Here is a 24,979-nt window from a genome sequence, read left to right as displayed (position 1 = left end):
AGTTAAGAATATATGAAGAAATTTTGTCTAATGTGATTGAGGAATAGACTAGGTAAAGTAAAGGATGATAAAGGTGGAGAAATAGGTAGACTACAAATACCAAAATCCTTGAGCATTGATTAAACGGTGTGAACTTTATTTTATGGGTAATGAGGAATCACTAAATATTTTAAACAAGATGAATTATAATCACAATTTTACTAAATGCAGAGTGGATTTAGTAAGGGACATGACTGCTGGTTGGGAAAAAATTAGAAGGCTATTGCAGGAAGGCTCAGAGAAGGTAATAAACTAAAGAACTGGGGTATTTCACATTTTGATTTCTTTTAAAACCAATTATTGGATTTGCTGGGATTTAATAAGAACATATATACATATTAAGATAGAGTCTTTATTTTAAATGGTCAATAACTCTTTTTTATTATTTCAGGTGTTTCGTTATTCATATACTGCTTCATATGTGATTTACAACATACACACTAGGTAAGATCTTTGATTTTCTGGTTTTCATGAGAAATAGTCCAACTAAATTATTGTTGTAGATGTCATTTTTTTTCATGTAAAATGTTTACCTTTTTTCAAGGGAAGTTTGGGAGTTGAACCCTCCAGAAGTAGAGGACTCTGTCTTGCAGTATGCGGCCTGGGGGGTCCAGGGACAGCAGCTGGTAAGCACAGGCATTGGAATGAACCAAGTACTGTCAGCCTGGGCCCTGGGGAGAATGTTTACACAAACCACTGCCTTGTAAAGGTTGTCATTATATGTGAGGCTTTCTTTTCCTTTTTATATTTTTTATCTAGTGTTTTAAGAGCATATTAAATAACACTAGTATTATTTCCTCATTTAATTAAAAAGATTTTATAGATTAATGCATGATTATTAGTTAATCATGCTAGTGTTAATTTATTATTATAGCTTTACAAGTTTATAGTGCTAGTTAATAATAAAACCTGAAGGAGAGTCAAGAATATTAGTGTCTAGTTTTGTGACATTTACATTATGTAATGTTGCCAATTTAATTTTTTCTTAAACATCATTCAGGGTAAAAATTCTGCACAGAAGTCTACATTTGACAATGTTCTCTTAAGAGAGAATTTTTAAATAATATTTTAAAATTATCACAAGCTCAAAAAGAGAATTATTGATGTATTAAGCAGTTTGAGCAACATTATATTTGTGCACATGTCTCAAGATGCCCATATAAAGATTTCAAGCGAATACTGCTCTGGAAGTGGTGTTGCTTGCTTGTACAACAGGTTCATGCTCAGATGTACTTACTCAGTGCAAACTGATTTCTGTTATGTGAGGGTTCATATGTCTACAGGCAAAAATGTGAGAAGTTCCTTTTTTCCCTGTCCTTACCAACACCTGTCTTTTTCAGACTACTTTATTGTGTTAATAGTGACAGTATTGTTTCTTCCATTCCAAGTTTTATACTGTCTATTTTATTATAATCTTGCACTGGCTATACTATGAATGTGTCCAGGTACATGTTGCTTATTAAACTGAACCCTGCTTGTGGTTGTGGATGACTTTGTTCTTTGCTTCTTGTGATTTTCAGTTTCCTATTATATGTACATTAACTTTTAAAAAATAAATGTTATTTTAAAAAAGGTTTTATTTATTTTTGTATTTTATTGTTGTTCAAGTACAGTTGTCTCCATTTTCCCCCCACCACTCTCCCATGCCCCACCCACCCCACCACCCACCCTCACTCATACACCCCTCTTTGGCTTTGTCCATGGATCCTTTATACATGTTCCTTGATAACCCTTCCCCTTCTTACTAAAAACAGTTTTAAAAAACTTATTTTATTATGGTTTCAGGGTTAAGTTTTACATTTTTTAAAAAATAAATTTTGGTAACTTATACAATTCTAAAAACCAATCTCACCTAAATTTTCAATTTTAAACACTATTTTTGGGTATTAGGTAAGGTTTTAGGTGTTAATATTTGCATTTGTTATATTTTTATTTTCCCTAATATTATTTATAAGTATTTTTCTCTATTTTCCATGATCAAATTTGGTGAATATTTGTAAATCTTATATCTGTTTTCTCAAGAAGCCAAATTTTATATGTATTCAATCCTTGCTATTATTGTGTTAGTGTTTTATTTTCCCTTTCTAATACAAACACTGAAGACTATAATTTTTTTCTAAATTTTGCTTAATCTTCATTCAACATGTTTAATGCTAATATTTTAATAGTATTTAATTTGAACATTTAAAAATTGTTATTGTATGTTCTAATTTTAGGTGGGTCATTTTGATGTTTCTTTTTTTAAATATCATTTTGTATTAGTTTCAGGTGTACAGCATACTCGTTAGACGTTAATATACTTTGCAGAGTGTTCCCTTAATATACTTAGTACCCACCTGGCACCACACATACATACATACTATGTTTCTTATGCTGTACTTTATATCCCTGTGACTATTGTGTAACTAACCATCTGTACTTTATAATCCTTTCATTTTTTTTCACCAAGTTTCCATATCACCCTCCCCTCTGACAGCCATCAATTTCTATTCTGTATCTGTGAAAATGTTTCCGTTCTGTTTGTTCATTTATATTATTGTTTGGATCCCACATATAAGTGAAATCATGTGTTATTTGACTTTTTCTGGCTTATTTCACTTAGCATAATACCCTGTAGGTCCACCCATGCTATTGGAAATGGTAAGAATTCATTCTCTTTTATGGCTGAGTAATATTCCATTATATATATGTACCACCAAATTTTTATTCATTCATTTTTGATGGGCACTGGGGTTAATCCAAATTTTGGCTGTTTGTAAATAATGCTGCAATAAACATAGGGGAGCACATATTTTTTTGAATTAGTGTTTTGGGTTTCTTTGGACATATACCCAGAAGTAGAATCTCTGGGTTATAAAACATTTACATTTTTCTTTTCTTTTTTTTGTTTAACTTTTTTAACTATTGTTCAAGTACAGTTGTCTCCATTTGCTCCCCACTATTCTCTCCCACCCCAACCAATCTCACGTCCCACTTTCTATCCTGCCCCCCTTTCGCATTGTGTCCTTTATAGATGTTTCCTCGTGACCATTCCACTTCTTTCACCCATTATCCCCCTCCTCCCTCCTTCTGGTTACTGTCAATTTGCTCTCTATTTCATTGTCTGATTATGTTTTGCTTGTTAGTTTGTTTTGTGGATTAGGTTACACTTATAGGTCAGGATCATATGGTATTTGTCTTTCACAACCTGGCTTATTTTACTTAGCACAATGCTCTCCAGTTCCATCCATGCTGTCACAAAGAGTAGGAGTTTCTTGTCTCTTTCTGCTGTGTAGTATTCCATGGTGTAAATGTAGTTTTATACAGAAAACTAAAACCATAGTTTTTTTCATCCACTCATATACTGATGGACACTTAAGTTGCTTCCAGCATTTGGCAATTTTAAATTGTGCTGCTTTGAACATTAGGTTGCAAAGGTTCTTTTGAATTAGCATCTCAGGATTTTTAGGGTATAATCCCAGCAGTGGAATTGCCAGTCCAAGCAGTTCCATTTTTAGTTTTTTAAGGAAATCCCATACTGCTTTCCACAGTGGCTACACCAGTCTGCATTCCCAGCAACAACGCACTAGGGTCCCCTTTTCTCCATAACCTTGCCAGCACTTATTTTTGATTTTTTAAACTTTATTTTAATCATTGTTCAAGTACAGTTTCCTGTCTTTTACTCCCATCCCAGCCCACCCACCCATCCCTCCCCACCTCCCTCCCATTTCCACCCCCCACCCCAGTTTTTGTCCATGTGTCCTTTATACTTGTTCCTATATACCCTTCCCCTTTTCCCCTGAAATTCCCTTGACATTCCCTCCCCTCTCCTCCTCTGGTCACTGCCAGCCTATTCTCTATATCAGTATCTTAGGTTATATTTTCCTTGATTTGTTTATGATGGCCATTCTGACTGGTGTGAAGTGGTATCTCATTGTGGTTTTAATTTACATCTCTCTGATGGCTAGTGGTGCTGAGCATCTTTTCATGTGTCTCTGGGCCCTCTGTGTGTCCTCCTTGGAGAAGTGTCTGTTCAGTCCTTTGATCATTTTATAACTGGATTGTTTGTCTTCCTGATGTGGAGTTGTGTAAGTACTTTATATATTTTGGACATTATACTCTTGTCCAAGGTATCATATATAACTATATTTTCCCATATGGTTGGTTCTCTTTACATTTTCCTCATGTTTTCTTTAGCTGTGCACAAGCTTTTTATTTTGATGAAGTCCCATTTGTTTATTATTCCCTTTGTGTCCCTTGCTCTGGGGAACACATTGGTGAAACTATTGCTGTGTGGAATATCTGAGATTTCTCTGCCTGTGTTCTCCTCTAGGACTTTTATGGTGTTGTGATTTATATTTGTCTTTTATCCATCTTGAGTTTATTTTTGTGTGTGGTATAAGTTGGTGGTCAAGTTTCATGTTTTTGCATGTAGCTGTCTAGACCTCCCAATGCCATTTGTTGAAGAGACTACTTTTATACCATTTTTTGCTTCTTCCACCTTTGTCAAATATTAATTGAAAATAGAGACTTGAGTTGTTTTCTGGGCTCTCTCTTCTGTTCCATTGACCTATATATCTGTTCTTATGCCAGTAACAGACTATCTTGATTACAATGGCCTTTTAATATAGTTTGATGTCCCCATTTGCTATAGCAACATGAAAAGTAAAGTACTTAGGGAAAAACCTAACCAAGTAGGTAAAAGACTTGTACTCAGAAAACTATAGAACATTCAAGAAATTAAGAAAAACACAAATAAGTGGAAACATATACTGTGTTCATGGGTTGTAAGAATAAACATCATCAAATTGTCCATACTACCCAAAGCAATTTATAGATTCAATTCAATCCCTATTAAGTTACCAATGACATATTTCACAGGCATAGAACATTTCAAAAATTTATATTGCACCATGAATGGCACTGAATATCCACAGCAATTTTGAGAAAGAAGTACATTTTTCATTTTTGAAGGAAACTTCATGCTGATTTCCACAGTGGCTGCACCAATCAGTATTCCCTCTAATAATGTCCTAGGGTTCCCTTTTCTCTTCATCCACCCCAGCATTTTGTGTTTATTTATTTATTTTTTAAAAAGATTTCGTTTACTTATTTTATAGAGATGGAAGGGAGGGAGAAAGAGAGAGAGAGAGAAACATCCATGTGCGGTTGCTGGGGGCCATGGCCTGCAACCCAGGCATGTGCCCTGACTGGGAATCGAACCTGCAATGCTTTGGTTCACAGCCCACGCTCAATCCACTGAGCTACGCCAGCCAGGGCGACGTGTTTATTTATTGATGATAGAATTCTGGCAGGTGTGCAGTGATATCTCATTGTGGTTTCAATTTGCATTTCTCTTATGATTAGTGATGTTCAGCATCTTTTTATATGTCTATTTGCCATCTGTATGTCCTCTTTTAAAAAGTGTCTATTCAGGTCTTCTGACCATTTACTTCTTTAATTTGATTGTTTTCGTTTTTTAATATATTTTATTGATTATGCTATTACAGTTGTCCCATCCCCCCTTTATTCCCCTCTGCACTGCTCACCCTCTCCAACCTGCATTCTCCCCCTTTAGTTCATGTCCATGGATCATACATATAAGTTCTTTGGTTTCTACATTTCCTATACTATTCTTAACCTCCCCTGTCTATTTTCTACTTACTATTTATGCTACTTATTCCCTTTGCTTTTTCCTCTTCTCTCCCCCTCCCATACCTCCACTGACAACCCTCCATGTAATCTCCATTTATGTGATTCTGTTCCTGCTCTAATTGTTTGTGTAGTTTATTTTGTTTTTTTTTTCCTTAGGTTCTGTTGTTGATAACTGTGAATTTGTTGTAATTTTACTGTTCATAGTTTTGATCTTCTTTTTCTTAGTTAAATCCCTTTAACATTTCATATAAGAAGAGTTGGGTGAAGATGAACTCCTTGAACTTGACCTTATCTGGGAAGCACTTTATCTACCCTTCCATTTTAAATGATAGCTTTGCTGGATAGAGTAATCTTGGATGTCAGCCCTTGCTTTCTGTGACTTGGAACACTTCTTTCCAGCTCCTTCTTGCCTGCAAGATTTCTTTTGAGAAATGAACTGACACTATTATGAGAACCCCTTTGTAGGTAACTGTCTCCTTTTCTCTTGCTGCTTTGAAGATTTTTTCCTTATCTTTAATCTTGGCTAATCTAATTATGTGCCTTGGTGTGTGCTTCCTTGGGTCCAACCTCTTTGGGACTCTCTGAGCCTGGACTTCCTGGACTTCCTGGAACTCTATTTCCTCTGCCAGATAAGGGATGTTCTCCTTCATTATGTTTTCAAATAAGTTTTCAATTTCTTGCTCTTCCTCTTCTTTTGGCACCCCTATGATTCAGATGTTGGAACATTTAAACATGTCCTGGAGATTCCTAAGCCTCTCCTCATTTTTTTTTAATTATTGTTTCTTCATTTTGTTATGGTTGAATATTATTTCTTCCTTCTGCTCCAAACCGTTAATTTGAGTCCTGGTTTCCTTCCCATCACTGTTGGTTCCCTGTACATTTTCCTTTATTTCACTTTTCATAGCCTTCATTTTTCCCTCTACTTTGTGACCATATTCAACAAATTCTGTGAGCATCCTGATTACCAGTGTTTTGAACTGTGTATCTGATAGGTTGGCTATCTCTTCATCACTTAATTGTATTTTTTCTGGAGCTTTGATCGGTTCTTTCATTTCGGCCATTTTTTTTTGTCTTAGCATGCTTGTTACATAGTAAGGGGCAGAGCCTTAGGTGTTCACCATGGCAGGGCAACCCATGTCACTGGGTTGTGACGCTGTATGTGGGGAAGGGGTCCAAGAGATAACAATACCATTTGCTCGACTCTCTGCCGGTTTTCAGTCACTTTCCCCAATAACCACAATCAAATTGGGTCCTTCTGGTGCTGATTCCCTGTTAGCTGGGTTTGTATATGTTCTAGGACTCTCTGGGTGTCTCCAATGAACGCTCTTGTGAGGCCGGAAGTTTCTCCCACTGCCTCTTCAACCCCCACAGGTGTTTTCTGTTAGAGGCTTTGAGGCTTTATTGTCCTGTACTAGAATCCTGGGTTGCATGGTCTGTTTCACTCTTCAGTTGCTCCTCTTGGTTTATCTGCATGGGAATGTGGGACCACCCAGTCCACAAGCCACCATCTTGCCCACCCCAGTCCTCCAGCCCTTTCCTTGCCTAGTCCTCTCAGCCTGGCTGCCCGTTTCCACCCCTCCTACCAGTCTGGATGAATGTTTCTTTTTTAACTCCTTGGTTGGCAGACTTCCATACAGTTCAATTCTTTTGTCAGTTATTGTTGATTTTTGTTTTAAAATTGTTGTTGTCCTTGTTTTAGTTGTTTGAGGAGGCAGAGTGTGTCTACCTACACCTCCATCTTGGCCAGGAGTCTAATTTGATTGTTTTCTTGATGTTGAGTTATATAAGTTCTCTATAAATTTTGGGTTTTATGCCTTAATCAGATATTTCATTGACAAATATCTTTTCCCACTCAGTAGGTTGACTTTTCCTTTCCTTTTTCTTTTTTATTGAATTTTTTGGGGTGACATTAGTTAATACAATTATATTGGTTGTAGTGTAACATTCTATAATATATCAGTAGTTAACTTTTTGTTTTGTTGATGGTTTCTTTTGCTGTGCAAAACATTTTTAGTTTGATATAATGCTGTTTATTTTTTCTTTGTTTTTGTTGCCCAAGGGGATATATCAGAAAAAGTTATTGCTAAGAGGATTGTTTGAGATTTTACTGCCTATGTTTTCTTCTAAAAGTTCTACAGTTTTGAGACTTAAATTTAAATCATTACTCTATTTTGAGTTTATTATTGTATATGGTAAAAGAAGGTGTTCTTGTTACTTTTTTGACCTGTATGTGACCAATTTTCTCAACACCATTTATTGAATAAACTGTTTACCACATTGCTTGTTTTTGATCCTGTGTCAGATACTAATTACCCTTATAGTATGCTTTTTTCCTGGGCTTTGTAATCTGATTTATTGATCAACATGTCTGCTTTTATGCCAGTAACATACTATTTTGATTACTATAAGCTTATAGTACAGTTTGATATCAGGTAACATGTTACCTCCAACTTCATTCTTTATCAAGACTGCTGTGACTTTTCACTGTTTTTTATGGTACATATAAATTTTTGGATTATTAATTCTAGTTGTGTGAAGTATACCATCAGTATTTTGATAGAATTTGCATTCTCTATATAGATTGCTTTGGGTATTATGAACATTTTAATGATGTTAATTCTTCCATTCTATATCTTTCTCTTATTTGTATTTTCTTTAATTTTTTTCTTCAATGTCATAATTTTCTGAGTGCTGGTCTTTTATATTGTTGGTTAAATTTATTTCTACATATTTAATTTTTTATGCAATTGTTAATGGGATTGTTTACTTAGTTCACTTTTCTGATAGTTCATCACTGGTGTTCCAAAATGCAGCTGTATCTGAGTATTAATTTTATATCCTCCTAGTTCACTAAGTTCATTTATCAGTTCTAGTAGTTTTTGGTGGAATCTTTAGGGTTCTCTCTATACACTATAATGTCATTTGCAAATAGTGACTCTTTTACTTCCTTTTTTAAAAAAAATTCTGATGTCTTTTATTTCTTCTTATTGCTTAATTGCTGTGGCTAAGACTTTTTATACTATGTTGTGTTAGTGTAGTGAAATTGAACACCCATGCTCTGTTCCTTATCTTAAGGGGAATAGTTTTAATTGTCCCCAGCTGAGTATGATGTTAGCTGTGAGTTTGTCACATATGGTCTTTATTATGTTGAGGCAAGTTCCCTCTATTCTTACTTTGCTGAGTTCTTATCATAAATAGGTACAAGATTTTGTCCAATGCTTTTCTTCATTTATTGATATGATCATATAATTTTTATCCTTCATTTTATTTATATGGTGTCCCATGTTAATTGATTTGTGGATATTGTACCAATCCTGTATCCCAGGAATAAGTCCCATTTGATTATGGTGTATGACCTATTTAATGTATTGTAGGATTTGTTTTGCTAATATTTTGTTGAAGATTTTCACATCTGTGTTGTCCAGAGATATTGGCTTATAATTTTCTTTATTTGTAGTGTCTTTATCTGGTTTTAGAATTACAGTAATGTTGCCTCATAAAATGGCTTAGGAGTCTTCTTTCCTCTGAAATTCTTGGAATGGTTTGGTAAAATTAGGTGTTCTTCTTTGAACGTTTGGTAAAATTCACCTCTGAAACCATTAAGTCTAGTGCTTTTGTTTGGTATGAGTTTTTTTTTTAATTTTAAATAATACTTCTAGAGGTTGTCATGATTCAGTTCATATTTTCTGTTTCTTCTTAATTCAGTTTTAAAAGAATGTGTTTATCTAAGAATTTATCTCTTCCTTGTACTCCAATTTGTTGGCATATAGTTCTTTGTACGTTTTTCTTATAATAATTTGTATTTCTGTGGTATCAGAAACACAAGCAAAAAATGTGGATTTTTTTTGCTTATGTTGCTTCTCTCTCTCATTCCTGATTTTATTTGTGTCCTTGTTCCTTTTCTCTTGATGAGTTTGGTTAAAGGCTCATGGATCTTTTAATCTTTTCAAAGAATGAGCTCTTAGTTTCATTGATCTTTTCTATTAATTTTAGTCTCTATTTCATCTATATCTACTCTGATTTTTATTATTTCTTTTTTTCTGCTTACTTTGACCTGTTTGTTGTTCTTTTCTAGTTCCATTAAATATAAGGGTAAATTGTGTATTTGAGGTTGTTGTTATTTATTAAGGTAAGCCTGTAATGCTATGGATTTTCCTCTTAGGACTGCTCTAGCTGTGTTCCCTAAATTTTGAGTTGTTTTCTGTCATTTTTTTTTGACTCATGGTATCTTTTGATTTCTTTCCTTATGTCAGCGTTAACCCATTCATTATTTAATAACATGTTATTCAAACTCCATGTCTTTGTGTGTTTTCAGTTTTCTTCTTAAGAGTGATTTCTATTTTTATACCATTATGGTCAGAGATGTTTGATACAATTTCAATGTTCTTAAATTTAAGAGACTTGGTTTGTGTCTTAACATATGATTTATCCTAAAAAAGTGTTCCATGTGGACTTAAAAAATGTATAATCTGCTATTTGGGATGATATATTCTGAAGATATCAATTAAATTATCTGATTCTAGTGTGTCATTTAAGGCTGATGTTTTCTTTTCAATTCTCTGTCTGGAAGATCTACCCATTGATGTCAATGGGATGTTAAAATCCACTTACTATAACTGTATAACTGTTGATCTCTACCTTTATGTCCATCAAAAATACTTTATATATTTATGTGCTCCTATGTTGGGTTCATAAATACTTACAAGGGTTATATCCTCTTATTGATTGATCTCTTTATCATTACATAATGTCCTTCTTTGTCTCTTTTGATAGCCTTTGTTTTAAAGTCCATTTTATCAGACATAGGTATTGACACATTCATACCCAGCCTTTTTATAAATTTCTATTTGCATGAAATATGTGTTTCAATATTTTTACTTATAGTGTGCATGTGTTTTGTTTCTGGTGTGGGTCTCTTGTAAACTGCATATATAAGGCTGTCCAGAAAAAGTCCAACCATTGTTAATATAATGAGAATGATTTTGTGACTTTGATGTAATCTGGCAGTCAAGGAGAGTGGAATGGAATGTGCATGCATGAACAATGATGACTTCACTATGCTAGTCAGTAGGGGTGGTTGACACTGTTGAGTGAGCATTTTTTCTGTGTGGCCATCACATTAAAAATGACTGAGCAAGTAGAGCAAAAAATCTGCATCAAATTTTGTGTTAAGCTTGAACATTCCCCTACAGAAACTGTTCAAACTGAAGTATGCATATATGGGCAACTGGTGATTGGCAGCTTCATCACAACAACATGCCCATTCATGCATCACAGCTCCTGCACAGTTGGGTTATGTGAGCCTTCCTGTTATAGTTGAGTCTTGATTACTGTTGGCCCATCCATGTGATTAATCCTCAGGTTGGCTGTCTGTGAGGATCAACCTTGACCACAGTGTATAAGCTGCTGTGCTGGTGCTGACCACATAAATTGAAATTTGTCCCACCCATCAGGGTCTGGTTCCTGCCAAGTTCTCCCTTTGAATTTTCCACTTGTATTACTGTTGGGTCCTGTTCTGATGTGGTTGTAAGCCTGCCACTCAGTGTGTTGTTTTTGGGGGGCTTTTGGGGGGATCTGATGCAGGTCCATGTCTGACAGTGACTGGCTAAATGCTTGAAGTTACAGAAAAATCCATAGTTTGCAGATGCCTCTGCTGGGTCTGGTTATGTGTGGGAAATACAAGGCTTTCCACAAATGTTGGTCTGCACCATCACTGAGCCTGGGAACAGGTCAGCAAAAGACCTAAGAAACTCCAAGATTCACCTCTATCTGCTTCTGCCTGTTAATTGCCTGTTAGCTGCCCGCTAGACTCAGTCACTGAAAGAGCTTCTGGCTATATGCTGTTTGTGTGAGGTAGGTTCTCAGTGAGTCACCAAATAGGGCATTGTGGTGTTAACCAGATTGATACGGATTTAAACTTGGTGCCAGTGCTGGATCTGAGGCCATTCAGCAAAAATCCCAGAGAACACCAAGACTAGCTGCCACCCCTGCTAGGTTCCTGCAAACCTTTGTAGTGATGTGGAGTCTCAGAATAATTGGGGGAAATCAGCAGAATTTATCAGGCCCACACTAACCAAGATTTGGCTTTTGAAGGTAGGGCTTTGTACCATTTGTATGTGAAAGGGAAATTGGGTCTCTGTCCCAGAACTAGACAACTTAGTATGTTCCAGATTCTTCCCAGAACTTCCTGGAGAGCCCAGCTTGGTGAGGCCAGTCACTGGGAGTCAGGAATATGGGGTTAGTAAAACTCCCATGAGGAAGGGGTTCTGGTCAAGTAAGTGGAGTCAGTGGCCCAGTTTTCCACAGCCACACAACTCAGTCACCGACACCCCTGAGTCAATCTGGACCTCCACCGGGCATGAACTCTGGAGGGCAGTTTGACAAGGTAACTGGAAGGTAGGGTTATTTCATTCCTGTAGACTGATGCTAAATGGAGGAGAGTGTGCAACCCAAGAAAGATCTGTGGTGTGGGAGAGAGACTCAACACAGGGACCCTGGTGGGTGTTCTGTCTGTTCTCTCCTCAGAGCCACAAAACCCACTTTCTCTCATATAGCTCCCATCTGCTCTACCTTACTTCTGCTGGAGCCCAGGCTATAAAGGAGACTTGTGTGTTGGTCCTTTAAGAAGGTGCCTGGGTTTCTAGCAGACACTTATCTCTCACTGACAGTCAAAATTCTGCTAATTTTCACAGCCAGATGTTATGTGGGGACCTCTTCCTGGCTTTGGTATCTGGACTAGGGATCCTGGCATTGGGTTAGGGCCCCATACTCATTGGAGGAAACCTTTTGCAGCTGAGATACCCCTCTGGATTCTCAGCTGCCACGTGTGAGTAGGCGGGAGGGTCAAACCCATTTTGAGTATCTGCCTTTCCCACCAGTGTGTGTGGCTTCTGTGAATCCTTGTTTTTAAGATTTCTGTTAAGCTAGTCTTCAGTTGGTTATTCAGAAATTTTTTCCCCTATATTTTAATTGTAATTCCAGTTTGGTCCTAGGAGGAGGTGAGTGTAACTTTCACCTACTCTTTCACCATCTTGCATCCTCTGATGTTTTTATTTAAATTACAATCATGTAGAATTGTTGTTAAAACAATTTGTAGAGTGCAGAAACAAATCTTTAGAATAGTCACTTTGAAATTGATTGGACTTGATTTATAGCTTAATAAGCTTTTATAAATGTTTTCTATGTCATATAAACAATATTTTATAAATGCCTATTAGGTCTCTTAATAACCATTTTAAGCCTGTTTTTAACCAGTGGTAGTTGGTATATAATCTTTTCCTTTAGTTCCCTATCAGTTTTGCATTATATAATTTGAACTGCATTTTGAAGAATGAGTGGTTTTAATGTTAAATCTTTCAGTTAATTGAGTTTCTCAGTCCCTTATTGATATGTTTGCTCTACTTACCTTTAAAAGTTCTAACTGACTAAGCCTAACTCTTACCTTTAACAGAACCTTTTAACAGAAGCTAAAATCATCCAAATTTTTTAAAATTAGAATTGCTGCATAAAGAACAACTTGGCAGGCTGAGGTATGTTTATTTTTTCCCACAAGCCACAATTTCCACTATGTAAAATAGAAATATCTATACCATTATCTTTATGATAATTATTGTATAAATATAAGTATTTCTCTTAATAAGGTAAATATTGTTATTTTTATTTCATTTTATAAATCTAGTAAACAATTTGTTAAGCAGAACAGTGTGATATGGAACTAGTACTAGAAATTTCACATCACAAGAAGGCTGCAGAATACTATACTATTACTAAATGACATTTCTTTTCATTGAAAAACCTTTGGACCTGAAATATCCTAGAAATGAATGCACCTGAGATAGAATCTCTGCTAATGATTCATCATCATATGATTGTTGCCAGTCATTTTTCCTCTTGGAACTTCATTTTTATCAGCAGCAAAATGAGAGCATTTGAGTGTGCTTCTTGCCCTCATTTCTATTGCATTCTACAATATAATTCTAAGCATTATTTTATAATTTTTAAAAACTGGGATTACTTTAATTTTTATAGTAATCCAAAATGACTGAGATAAAGAAGGGGAAATATGAAAGTAGAGAAAAGAAGTGGTTGTCATAACAGAATTTCTTCTTTTTCTTTTAAATTATAGCTTGCCTCTCAGAAATATTTCCAAGGTCAGCTGTGCAATAGATTAGCATTTTGAAATGGGAAAAACATTTTTTCAAATGCAAAAACAATTTTCATTGTGTCTTGGTGAATGTTTTTAAGCATATAAACTATGTGTTAAATGTAATATTAAAATAAGAAACTGCCCTGTCTGGTGTGGCTTAGTGGATTGACTGCCACCTGCAAACCAAAGGGTCACCAGTTCGATTCCCAGTCAGGGCACATGCCTGGGCTTCAGGCCAGGTCTCCAGTAATGGGTGCATGAATGCAACCATACATTAATATTTCTCTTCCTCTCTTCCTCCTTCCCTTCCCCTCTGTCTAAAAATAAATAAATAAAATGTTTTAAAAATAAAATAAGAAACTAATTATAAATAATAAAGTATCAACAGTAAAATAAATAATTATCCCTAGTCTTTAATTTCCCATATGCTTAATGTGATTTTATCAATTCAGATTATAGGGACATTGAAAAAAAAGGTTTACCAAAAATATTGAGAGAAACATACATAAAATTGCCAGACATTGTACCTGAAATTGCTTAAACACCCTTATAGTTCTGTTTCACAATGAAATTCTGTGTAACACTCTGTATTTGCTACCATCCATATCCGTACTAAATGACTGAATAATTGATTTAATCATTATGAAGAAAATAAGTCAATGATTAAAAGTGAAAGAAATTCAAGGGTTCAGCTACCATAGATTATATACAGTATGTTTTCCTTTATCATGTGTACATTTAGAGAATTTTTAAAATGATGTATTTAATATACCTATGTAGGATTGTTTCTAGATCAATTCCATTACAATACTCCTGAAGAGTGGCAGCAGAAGCTGTTGTATGTGAAGATGCCAGGACTGATTCAGAGAAGACATGAATCTATATATTTGCAGACAGGGCTAAAATGGCACCAAGATATGGGTATGCACTCTCATCTTACCTGTTTTATTCTGATCCTCTTAATAGAGAGTTGATCCATTAATCCAGAGGCAAATTACAAACACACAAAACTCCAGAACTTAGAAAACCCCATGTAAATGTATGTTTGTCTCGCTGAGGAGTCTTTCAGAAATTCTTTAAAACTTTGATTTGTTTTAAATGACTTTCTTATTCTCCAAGTCTGAAAGGAGCCTACAACTATGTCAAAGTAATATTTTGATATTTTTAAATAATTAATATTAAATCTTTACTTTCTTTAATTGTTCCTATACATTATTATTATTTTCTTATTCTTAAATATATCTGAGAAAATCATAAAACATACTGGAAGTTTATAAAAATCATAGATCTCATTGAAGTTAATTTGCAAGTGATTGGATCCATTTCATACTAGCTGTTGACTTGAGAGTATTACTTCATCTCTAAGTGCCTTAGTTTCATCATCATTAAAACAGTGACAATAACAGTACTTTACTAACAGTGCTACTCTGGTGTTTAATGTTTAACTATAAAGCACTTTGTAAAGTATCTGGCATATAGTATTTCAGAAATGTTCATTTTAATTTTTAAAATATTTTTAAAAATATAATTTTAATATAATTAAATAAGGTAAAATATAATTTTACCTTCCTCAGGAATTTTAATTTCATGAGTTTTATAAATAACTAAGCCTAACTTTTTTGTAATGAAAATTTCTAAAATCTTTGGGAGTTTTGAGATAAATTCTATATTTGTCAAGGTTATCTTTTCTGTGAATATTAACATACAATTCTATATAAATTAAGGATGCATCTTTACAAATGGCTAGTGATCCAGTTAGAGGGAGAGTCCCAAAAGTCTAAATTCAGGATTGATTCCAAAGAACTGGCATGTAGCCTTATTCAAATTCATAAGAGCTTTAATAGGAGAAACTTACATACACCAGGAAGGCAGCTGCTCCCAGTGGTGGCAGGCTGGAAAAAATACACATCCCTCCCAGGACAGAATCCTTTTATGTAGGGGGTTAATAGTAAAACCATATAGTGGGTAGTCATGTAGACCACCAGAAAAAACAGTGCATTCCTGGGGTAACAGAAACCATCAGGTAGTTATCACACTCTATACATTTGTTAACTGCCTTCCTGGGGATATGTTTATCTTTGGGCTGCATTCTGGTTTTCTGGGTACTAAGCCAATCCTGAGGCTATAGAGCATTAAACAGTCACAGATAGTTAAACAGAGAGTCCAACATTTCCCAGATGCCTTTGCTCCTGGAGCCATAAAGCATTTAAAGCAAGTTCCCCTGCAGTCCATTTCATATGAATATGACAAGCTTTGTCAATATTTGAAGCCATCAGCAAACTCAGCAATATGAATTTATTAAAGAAGAGTCATTGCAATACTTTGATTAGTTTTGTGTTAAATGTAATTAGAGTCCTGTAGTGTTTATAAACTAAGCACAAGTAATTTATCATCCTTAACTTCAGTTTCCAATTTTATCTGCTGCAAAAGAAATTTTTGGCTGTATATAAGAGAGGTAAAAACTGACATAATTTACAGAAGAGAGTCTGAGTTAGAACTCAGAGAATGGGGGATTGTTCAGTAGCATTTGGTATGGGAGAAGGCAATTTGGATGTGACACTTTGTAGAAGGAAAACTGATACAATATAGCACACATTATTTAGAAAAGGTGAGTAGATGGCTCTATGTGTAAGAAACACTTTTTAAAAAGAAATGGGAGTTTCTAAGAAAGAAAAATGATGTTATTCATTCAATTGAAAAGCTTCAAGTATCCAAGGTGGCAGAGGAGTAAGTGGAAGCTACACTAACCTCCTCCCAGGACCAATATAGAACTACAATTAAATTGGAGAGAAAACATACAGAATAACCAATTGAACACTAACTGGAGAGAAGCCTTATAACCATGGGCAGACAAAAGAAACCACTTCACCACAACATTACCAGTAGGGATTATGGAGGAGGTCTGAGAGGGCTGGCTGGGCTTCCAAGGGAATCAGTTGAAGTGCCAGAGGTATATTTCAGGGCTGGGGGGGTTCTCCCTGAGATGTGTGGGGTCTAAACCCCAAACTGAGCTCCCTAGCCTATAGCACCAGAGCTGGGAAGGAAACTAGATAACATCCAGCTGTGAAAAGCATCAGGGTTTTTGTCTTTCAGGGAGAGACAGGTGGAGACACAGAGAGCAAATGCACAAAATCTCATTTGCAGCCACTTACCCTGGGTTCCAACAAAGAGGTGGCAGAGTGGAGTAGAGACACTTGAGGAGAGTCTTGGGCTGGTGGCTTTGGGGAGAGAACTGAGGGAACAGCCACCAGCATCCTTGTGCTGAGTCATTCCCCATACAGCAGGAACCATTACCCTCAAGCACAATAAAATATAATGACATCAGCCTGAGGGGAAATAATACCTTCACCCACAGGAATTACTCTGCTGAACCTTGGGGTGCTTAAACCAGGATGCTGATTACAGTTTGATTAGATTAACAGCCAATAAGCTTGAATGCCTGATTAGTTTAACAGCTAAGGCAGACAATACAAAGCAGCTAAAATAGGAAGACAAAGAGACAGACCCGAAAGTGGAAGAACGATAGAATTCTAGAGAAAAACTAGATTAAATGGAGGCAAGCAATTCATCAGATATAGATTTTAGAGTAATAATTATAATACACAACAGTATGAAAAAATATATAGAAACAACAAATAAAGAATGCAATATCTGAAATAAATAATCCACTGGAAGGAATAAACAATAAGTTATATAAAGCAGAGGCTTGGATCTGTGATTTGGGAAAAGATAGAAAATAAAATCCCAGGTACAGCAGTAAAAAGAAAAAAGAATTTTAAAACAGTGAGGACAGCTTAAGAAATATTCTGGACAACATGACATGAAACAATATCGACATAATGGGAATGCCAGAAAGAAAAGAGAGTGAGCAAGGGGTTAAGAAACCATTTGAAGAAATAATGACTGAAAATTTTCCTAATCTGGTGAAGGAAAAAGGCACATAAGTCCCAGAAGTTCAGTGAATCCCAAACAAGTTGGACTCAAAGAGGCCTTCACTGAGACACATCATAATTAAAATGAAAATGCTTAAAAGCAAGGAGAGAATCCTAAAAGCTACAAGAGAAAAGCAGATAGTTACCTACAAGGGAGCACCAAATAAACTGTCATCTGATTTCCCAACAGAAATATTTTAGGCCAGAAAGGAGTGGCATGAAATATTCAAGGTGATAAAAAGTGAAGGTGTGCAACCAAGACTACTTTACCCAACAAGGTTATCATTTAAAATGGAAGGAAAAACAAGGAACTATAAAGACAAAAAAAAAGCTGAAGGAGTTTGTTAACATCAAACCAATATTGCAATAAATGTTAAAGGTCTTGCTTTATGAAGAAGAAAAAGAGAAAGGAAAAAAAATAGAGGAAAGCAGTCTAACAATAAAATGGCACTACATCTGGATCTATCAATAATCACCTTTAATGTAAATGGCTTAACTACACCAACCCAAAGACAGAGAATAGCTGAATAGATAAGAAAAAAAGAAAAGTAAAGGATTGTAAAAAGATATTTCATTCCAACGGAATAGAAAAAAGCTAGGATAGCCATACTTTTATCTAACAAAATAGGCTTTAAAACTATGGCTGTAGTAAGAGACAAAGAAGGATACTACATAATGATAAAGGGAGCAATCCAACAAGAGGATGTTTAGCTTAGTAAACATTTATGCACCCAACATAGGAGCACTTGAATATGTGAAGTAAATCCTGATGGACATAAAGAAAGAGATTGACAGACATACAGTCATACTTTGGGATTTTAACACCCCATTGACTTCAGTGCATAGACCTTCCAGGCACAGTCAACAAGGAGACAGCAGCCTTAAATGACACACTAAATCAAATGGATTTAATTGATATCTTCAGAGCATTTCACCCCAAAGCAGTGGAATATACATACTTTTCAAGTGAAAATTGAATATTTTCTAGGATAAACCACATTATCCAAGACATAAAACAAATCTTAATAAATATAAGAATATTGAAATCATATGAAGCATCCTCTCTGACCACAATGCTGTGAAACTAGAAATCAATCACAAGAACACTAAAAAAACACACAAAGACATGGAAGTTAAATAACATGTTATTAAGCAATGAATGGGTCAAATGAGATCAAGGAAGAAATCAAAAGATACCTTGAAACAAATGAAAATGAGAGCAAAACAATCCATAATCTATGGGACACTGGGAAAGCAATCCTAAAAGGAAAATTCATAACATCACTGGCCTATCTCAAAAAAAGAGAGAAAGAGAGAGAAAGCACAAATAAACAATCTAACTTTACATTTAGTGGGACTAGAAAAAGAACAAACAAAGCCCACAATGTGTAGAAGGAAGGAAATGATAAAGATAAGAGCAGAAATAAATGAAATAGAGTATAAAATCTGATACAAAAAAAATCAGTGAATCCAAGAACTGGTTCTTTAACAAGATAAATAAGGTCAACAGAACTTTAACCAGACTCATCAAGAAAAAAAAAAAAGAGAAAATGCATGAATCAATAAAATCAGAAATGAAAGGGAAGAAATAACAATTCACACCAAAGAAATGCAAAGGATTGTAAGAAAATATTATGAACAATTGTATGCCCAAAACTGGACAACCTAGGCAAAATTGATAAATTCCTAGGAAAATACAGTCTTCCAAAACTAAATGAGGAAGAGTCAGCATATTTGAATAGACAGATTACACCTAAATATATTTAAGCACTAATCAAAAATCTCCCCAAAACAAAAAACAAACAAACAAACCCTGGACCACATGGCTTCACAGGTGAATTTTATCAAACATTCCAAGAAGAATTAACACCTCTCCTTCTCAAACTATTTCATAAAATTCAAAAAGAGGGAAAGCTCCTGAACTAATATTATGAGCACTTTCCTAATTCTAAAACTAGATAAAGACACTACAAAGAAAGAAAAGTACAGGCAAATATCCGTGAGTAACATAGATAACTAAAATCTTCAACAAAATATTGGCACACCTGATTCAGTAATTCATCAAAAAGATCATACACCATGATCAAGTGGGATTTATTCCAGGAATGCAAGGTTAATACAACATTCACAAATTAATAAATGTGATACACCACATAAACAGAAGCAAGGATTAAAACCACAAGATTATATCAGTAGATGCAGAAAAAGCTTTTGATAAAATCCAGTGCCCATTTATGATAAAAACTCACAGAAAAGTGGGAGCAGAGTGGACATACTTAAACATAATAAAGGCCATTTATGACAAACCCACTGCCAGCATCATACTCAATGGGCAAAAATTACAAGCATTCCCCTTAAGATTGGGAATAGGACAAGGATGTCCACTTTTACCTCCCTTATTCAACATAGTAATGAAAGTCCTAGGCACAGTAATCAGGCAAAAAGAAGAAATAAAAGGCATCCAAATTGGAAAGGAAGAAGAAAAACAGTCTTTATTTGCAGATGACATGATACTGTACATAGAGTGCCCCAAAGATTCAACCAAGAAATGACTTGAACTGTTAAAGGAATTCAGCAAAGTGTCAGGATACAAAATTAATATCCAGAAGTCAGTTGCATATTTATATGCCAATAATAAACTAGCAGAAAGAGAAATTAAGAAAACATTCCAGTTCACAATTACTACAAAAAATGAAATATGTAGGAATAAACCTAGCCAAGGATGTAAAAGACCTGTACATGTAAAATTATAAGACACTCAGGAAAGAAACTGAAGAAGATATAAATAAGTGGAAGCGCATACCTTGTTGATAGGTAGGAAGAATTTACATTATTGAAATGTCCATACTACCAAAGCAATTTATATATTCAACACAATTTCTATGAAGACTCCAACAATCTAATTCACAGAACTGGAACAAATACTTCAAAAAAATTTTTCCAGCTACTCATCAGTTTTTTTTTTAATTTTATTTATTTATTTTTAGAAAGGGGAAGGGATGGAGAGACAGGAAGAAATATCAACGTGTGATTGTCTCCTGTGGGCCCCCTACTGGGGATCTGGCTCACAACCCAGGCATGTGCCCTGACTGATAATTGAACCAGTGACCCTTTGGTTCTTAGGCTGGCACTCAATCCATTGAGCCATGCCAACCAGGGAAAATACTTCAAAAATTTGTACAGAACTACAAAAGGCCCTGCACAGCAACAATGATCCTGAGAAAGAAGAACAACATTGGAGGAATCATGCTACCTAATATTAAACTATACTATAAAGCCACAGTAATCAAAACAGCCTGGTACTGGCATAAAAACAGATGCATAGATGAATGGAAAAGAATCAAATGCCCAGAAATAAATGCACACCATTATAGTTAATTAATATTCAACACAGGAAGCAAGCACATACAGTGGACTAAAAATAGTTTATTCACTAAATGGTATTGGAAAATTGGAAAAAATGCATGCAGAAAAATGAAACGACCACATTCTTACACCACACACAAGAATAAAGTCAAAATGGACTAAAGACTTAAATGTTAGACCTGAAACCATAAAGATCCTAGAAGAAAACATAGGCAGCAAAATCTCAGACATTGCTTGTAGCAATTTTTTATCATATATATCTCCCTAGACAAGGGAAACAAAAGAAAAAATAAACAAATGGGACTACATCAAACTAAAAAGTTTTTGCACAGCAAAGGATGTCATCAACAAAATAAAAAGACATCCCACAGAATGGGAGAACATATGCACTGATATATCCGATAAGGGATTAATATCCAAAATTTATAAAGTACTTACAAAACTCAATACCAAAAAATAAATACACAAATAAATAAATAAATAAATAAATAAATAACCAACTTGATGAAAAAAGTGGGCAAAGAACCCGAATAGACACTTCTCCAAAAAGGACATACAGATGACCAATGGACATATGAAAAAGATGCTTAATGTCACTAATCATCAGAAAAATACAAATTAAAACCACAATGAGATATCATATCACACCTGTCAGAATGGCTATCATCAATAAATCATCAAATAACAAGTGCTGGGGAGGACATGGAGAATGGGGAACGCTTTTGCACTGTTGGTGGGAATGCAGACTGGTTCAGCCACTATGGAAAGCAGTATGGGGATCTACTTTCAAAAAATTAAAAGTAGATATGCCTTTTGACCCAGTGATTTTACTTCTAGGAGTATATCCAAAGGAACCCAAAACACTACTTTCAAAAGAACATCCAAAGTATATCCAAAGGAACCCAAAACACTAATTCAAAAGAACATAGCACCCTTATGTTTGCTACAATGTTATTTTCAATCAACAAGATATCTTCCATAGATATCTTCCAAGATATGGAAGATAAAACAACTATCAGACATTTACACAATGGAATACTACTCAGCCATAAAAAATAATAAAATTTTACCATTTGCAACAGTATGGATGGACCTAGAGAACATTATGCTATGTGAAATAAGCTAGTCAGAGAAAGGCAAATACCATATGATTTCACTCATATGTGGAATCTAATGAACAAACTGAACTAACAAGCCAAACAGAGACAGACTCATAGATGGAGAGTAGATGACAGGTAGTGGGGGAAAGGGAAGTTAGGGAGTGGAGGGACTGAACAAAAAGAATAAAGGACTGATGGACATAGACAACAATGTGGTGATTGCTGACAAGAAGGGTATGTAAAGGGACTAAGTGGTGATGAAAAAATGCAATAAATATTAAATAAAAAGGGAAAATAATGAAAAACCTTCTAGTTTATGAGGGCATGTTCTTTTTATTTTCAAATATAAATTTGTCTTACAAAATTAAAATCACTCATGTATAACAATTAAAAAATTTGCATAGTTATATGAATTCATTTAAATTCATATAAAATATACTTATTCATAATTCTACCATAAGAATTGAAGAACAAATTTAAAGTTTGAATATGAGAAGGTAAAACATTTCAGTGATTAGAAATTTTTACCTAGAGTCATTAAAACTCAGCTCGTGTCTAGTTTCTTTTTGTGTGACTTAGGGAAGGTTTATTTATGTTAAAACTACTCCCAGCTTTTTGAGGTTTAAATGAGCTAGGGCATGTGCATAGGTCAAGATGCTCCAAAAACAGAATAAAAAAATATGTGTCTGTATGGTGCATTTTTAGAGAGAGAGAGGAAGAGGGAGATGTGAGTGGGGGAAGAGAGGGAGAGAAATGAGGAATTGTCTCATGAGGTTATGAGGCAGTCTGTCAAGCTGGAAACTCAGCTGAGAGTTAATGTTGCAGTCTTGAGCTATAGTTTTTTAGGCAGAAATCCTTCTTTGGTAACCTGTTTTGGCTGCTCAGGCCTTCATCTGACTGTATAAGGACCACACTCATTTTTTTAAACTTAAAATCAACTGATTTTAAATATTGACCACATCTTTGAACAATAAGATTAGAGTTTGAGCCAATGGTCACCATAACCTAGCCAAGTCAAAACTTAAAATTAGCCATCACAGCATAGCAAGTGCTCAATAAATTATAACTATTAATTTGATCCCTAATACTTTCTTAAAATAGTACACTTAATTGTCTCATCCTCTTTCACTGAAATATTTTAGTAGCTTATTTTCTAATATCCCTTTTCCAATTGTTGGTAACTCTAATCCATCCACCACCTGCAATGATATGTATTAAAAATGAACATTCTTAATAGCTCCCACAAGGTTATGAAATGTCATTGAAGGAACACACAATGTCATTGATGTGACATACAAGATGTGACTAAGATGATGCATCGTCTGGCTGCTGCCACTCCATCACAGAGCAGAAGCACAGATTTCCTCTACCTAAACTAAACTTTTTAATTTCCAAAGGGTGACACACTGCTCCTTTGCACACTGTTTTCAGCAGAATTTTGTCAAATACCTTTGCTTCTTCTAATATTTTTTCCCAACATTCCTACAAGCTAAGTAAATTGCCTACTCAGGATCTTAGCATTCTTCTATTTTATCTCAAATTATTTAATAATTTTGTTAGTTATTTATGTTGCTATGTTCCACCACCGACCTACAGTTACTTCCAGAGCAGACATAATACAGAATATGCTAAATATCTCTCTCCTTTCTCTCTTTCCCTCCTCCTCCTTTTTATTCATAAACTTATTTCAGCACAGGGAAAGATGTAGTTTTAATAATTATCTGGGTACCTTGAGAAAGTGATGAAAAGCTGACTATTATATCCATGGAAAATAGGATCCCAAAGACAGTTTTGAGAATGGCATACTATGAAGTGAAGTCAGGCATGAAAAAACAAGTCTGGTAGAAGAGGTCATGGCAGACTGTGAGAAATTGAGTCTAGAAGGAGAGAGCTAGGTTTAGAGAATATTATTTAAATCTATAACTGAACTGATAAATAACAATACATTTGAGATAAATAAATTTTAAACACAGATATAAAATTTTATTGCAGTACAAATATAAAAATTGCTTTATAAATACACATTCAGGTAACTTAAATTATACAGATATTATATGTGTATTTCTACACTATTTTACAAAAAATCATTTTAGACTCCTCATTTTTAAAACCAGTTTATTAAGTGCAGATAAAAATTTGGTACATACAGAAGGCTGTACTTTGCCTTGAGTACATACAAGTGACTGTACATATTCAATGTATAAAACTTGATAAGATGGAGGTATCTCTCCTGTGGAACTCACTACATTCAATGCCGGAAATATATCCATCACCTCCAAAAGTTTCCTACCACACTCTTTATTTTTTTGTGATTACAATACAACATAAAATGTACTCCTTTGTTATTGTTAATATGTTTTACACTATTCAGAGTCAAATATAATCACTATACTCATCCTTCCAGTGGCATAAAAATTTTAAATATCCAGTATTTTAAAGATTTCATGTATTTAAGACCTCTTGAATATTTTTTATTGTTGGTTAAGGACAGTTGTCTCCAAAAAAAAAGATTTTATGTTTTTATTTTTAGAGAGGGAAGCAGAGGGAGAAAAAGAAAGAGATACACATTGATGCGAGAGAAAAACATCAATCACTGCCTCTCATACATGCCAACCAAACTCATAACCAAATGGCCAGCAATAAAACCGACAACTTTTCAATTTGTGTGATGATGTGCAACCAACTTAGCCACACTGGTTTGACTTTTTTGCACAGTATGCCATCATCAAAACTTCTTTGGTATGCTGTTATCCGTTGAAGTA

At 34.8% G+C, this 24,979-nt stretch overlaps 1 protein-coding gene across 4 annotated transcripts in view; it reads left to right on the top strand.

The window, feature by feature from the left end:
• Positions 1 to 24,979, top strand: part of DPP10 (dipeptidyl peptidase like 10) — a 715,620-nt gene that overhangs the window by 540,790 nt on the left and 149,851 nt on the right. For all 4 annotated transcript variants that reach the window (XM_045826271.1, XM_045826270.1, XM_045826272.1 and 1 more), the window contains 2 exons: positions 431 to 483; positions 584 to 665. In XM_045826271.1, the coding sequence (XP_045682227.1) occupies positions 431 to 483; positions 584 to 665 (135 nt within the window). The remainder of the gene's footprint in view (positions 1 to 430; positions 484 to 583; positions 666 to 24,979) is intronic.

The sequence above is a fragment of the Phyllostomus hastatus genome, unplaced genomic scaffold (assembly GCF_019186645.2).
Source record: "Phyllostomus hastatus isolate PE091 unplaced genomic scaffold, TTU_PhHast_1.1 phas_scaffold_60, whole genome shotgun sequence".
Classification (NCBI taxonomy): Eukaryota; Metazoa; Chordata; class Mammalia; order Chiroptera; family Phyllostomidae; genus Phyllostomus; species Phyllostomus hastatus.
Note: the sequence above shows the minus strand (reverse complement) of the source record. Positions and strands in the feature narration are given on the sequence as shown.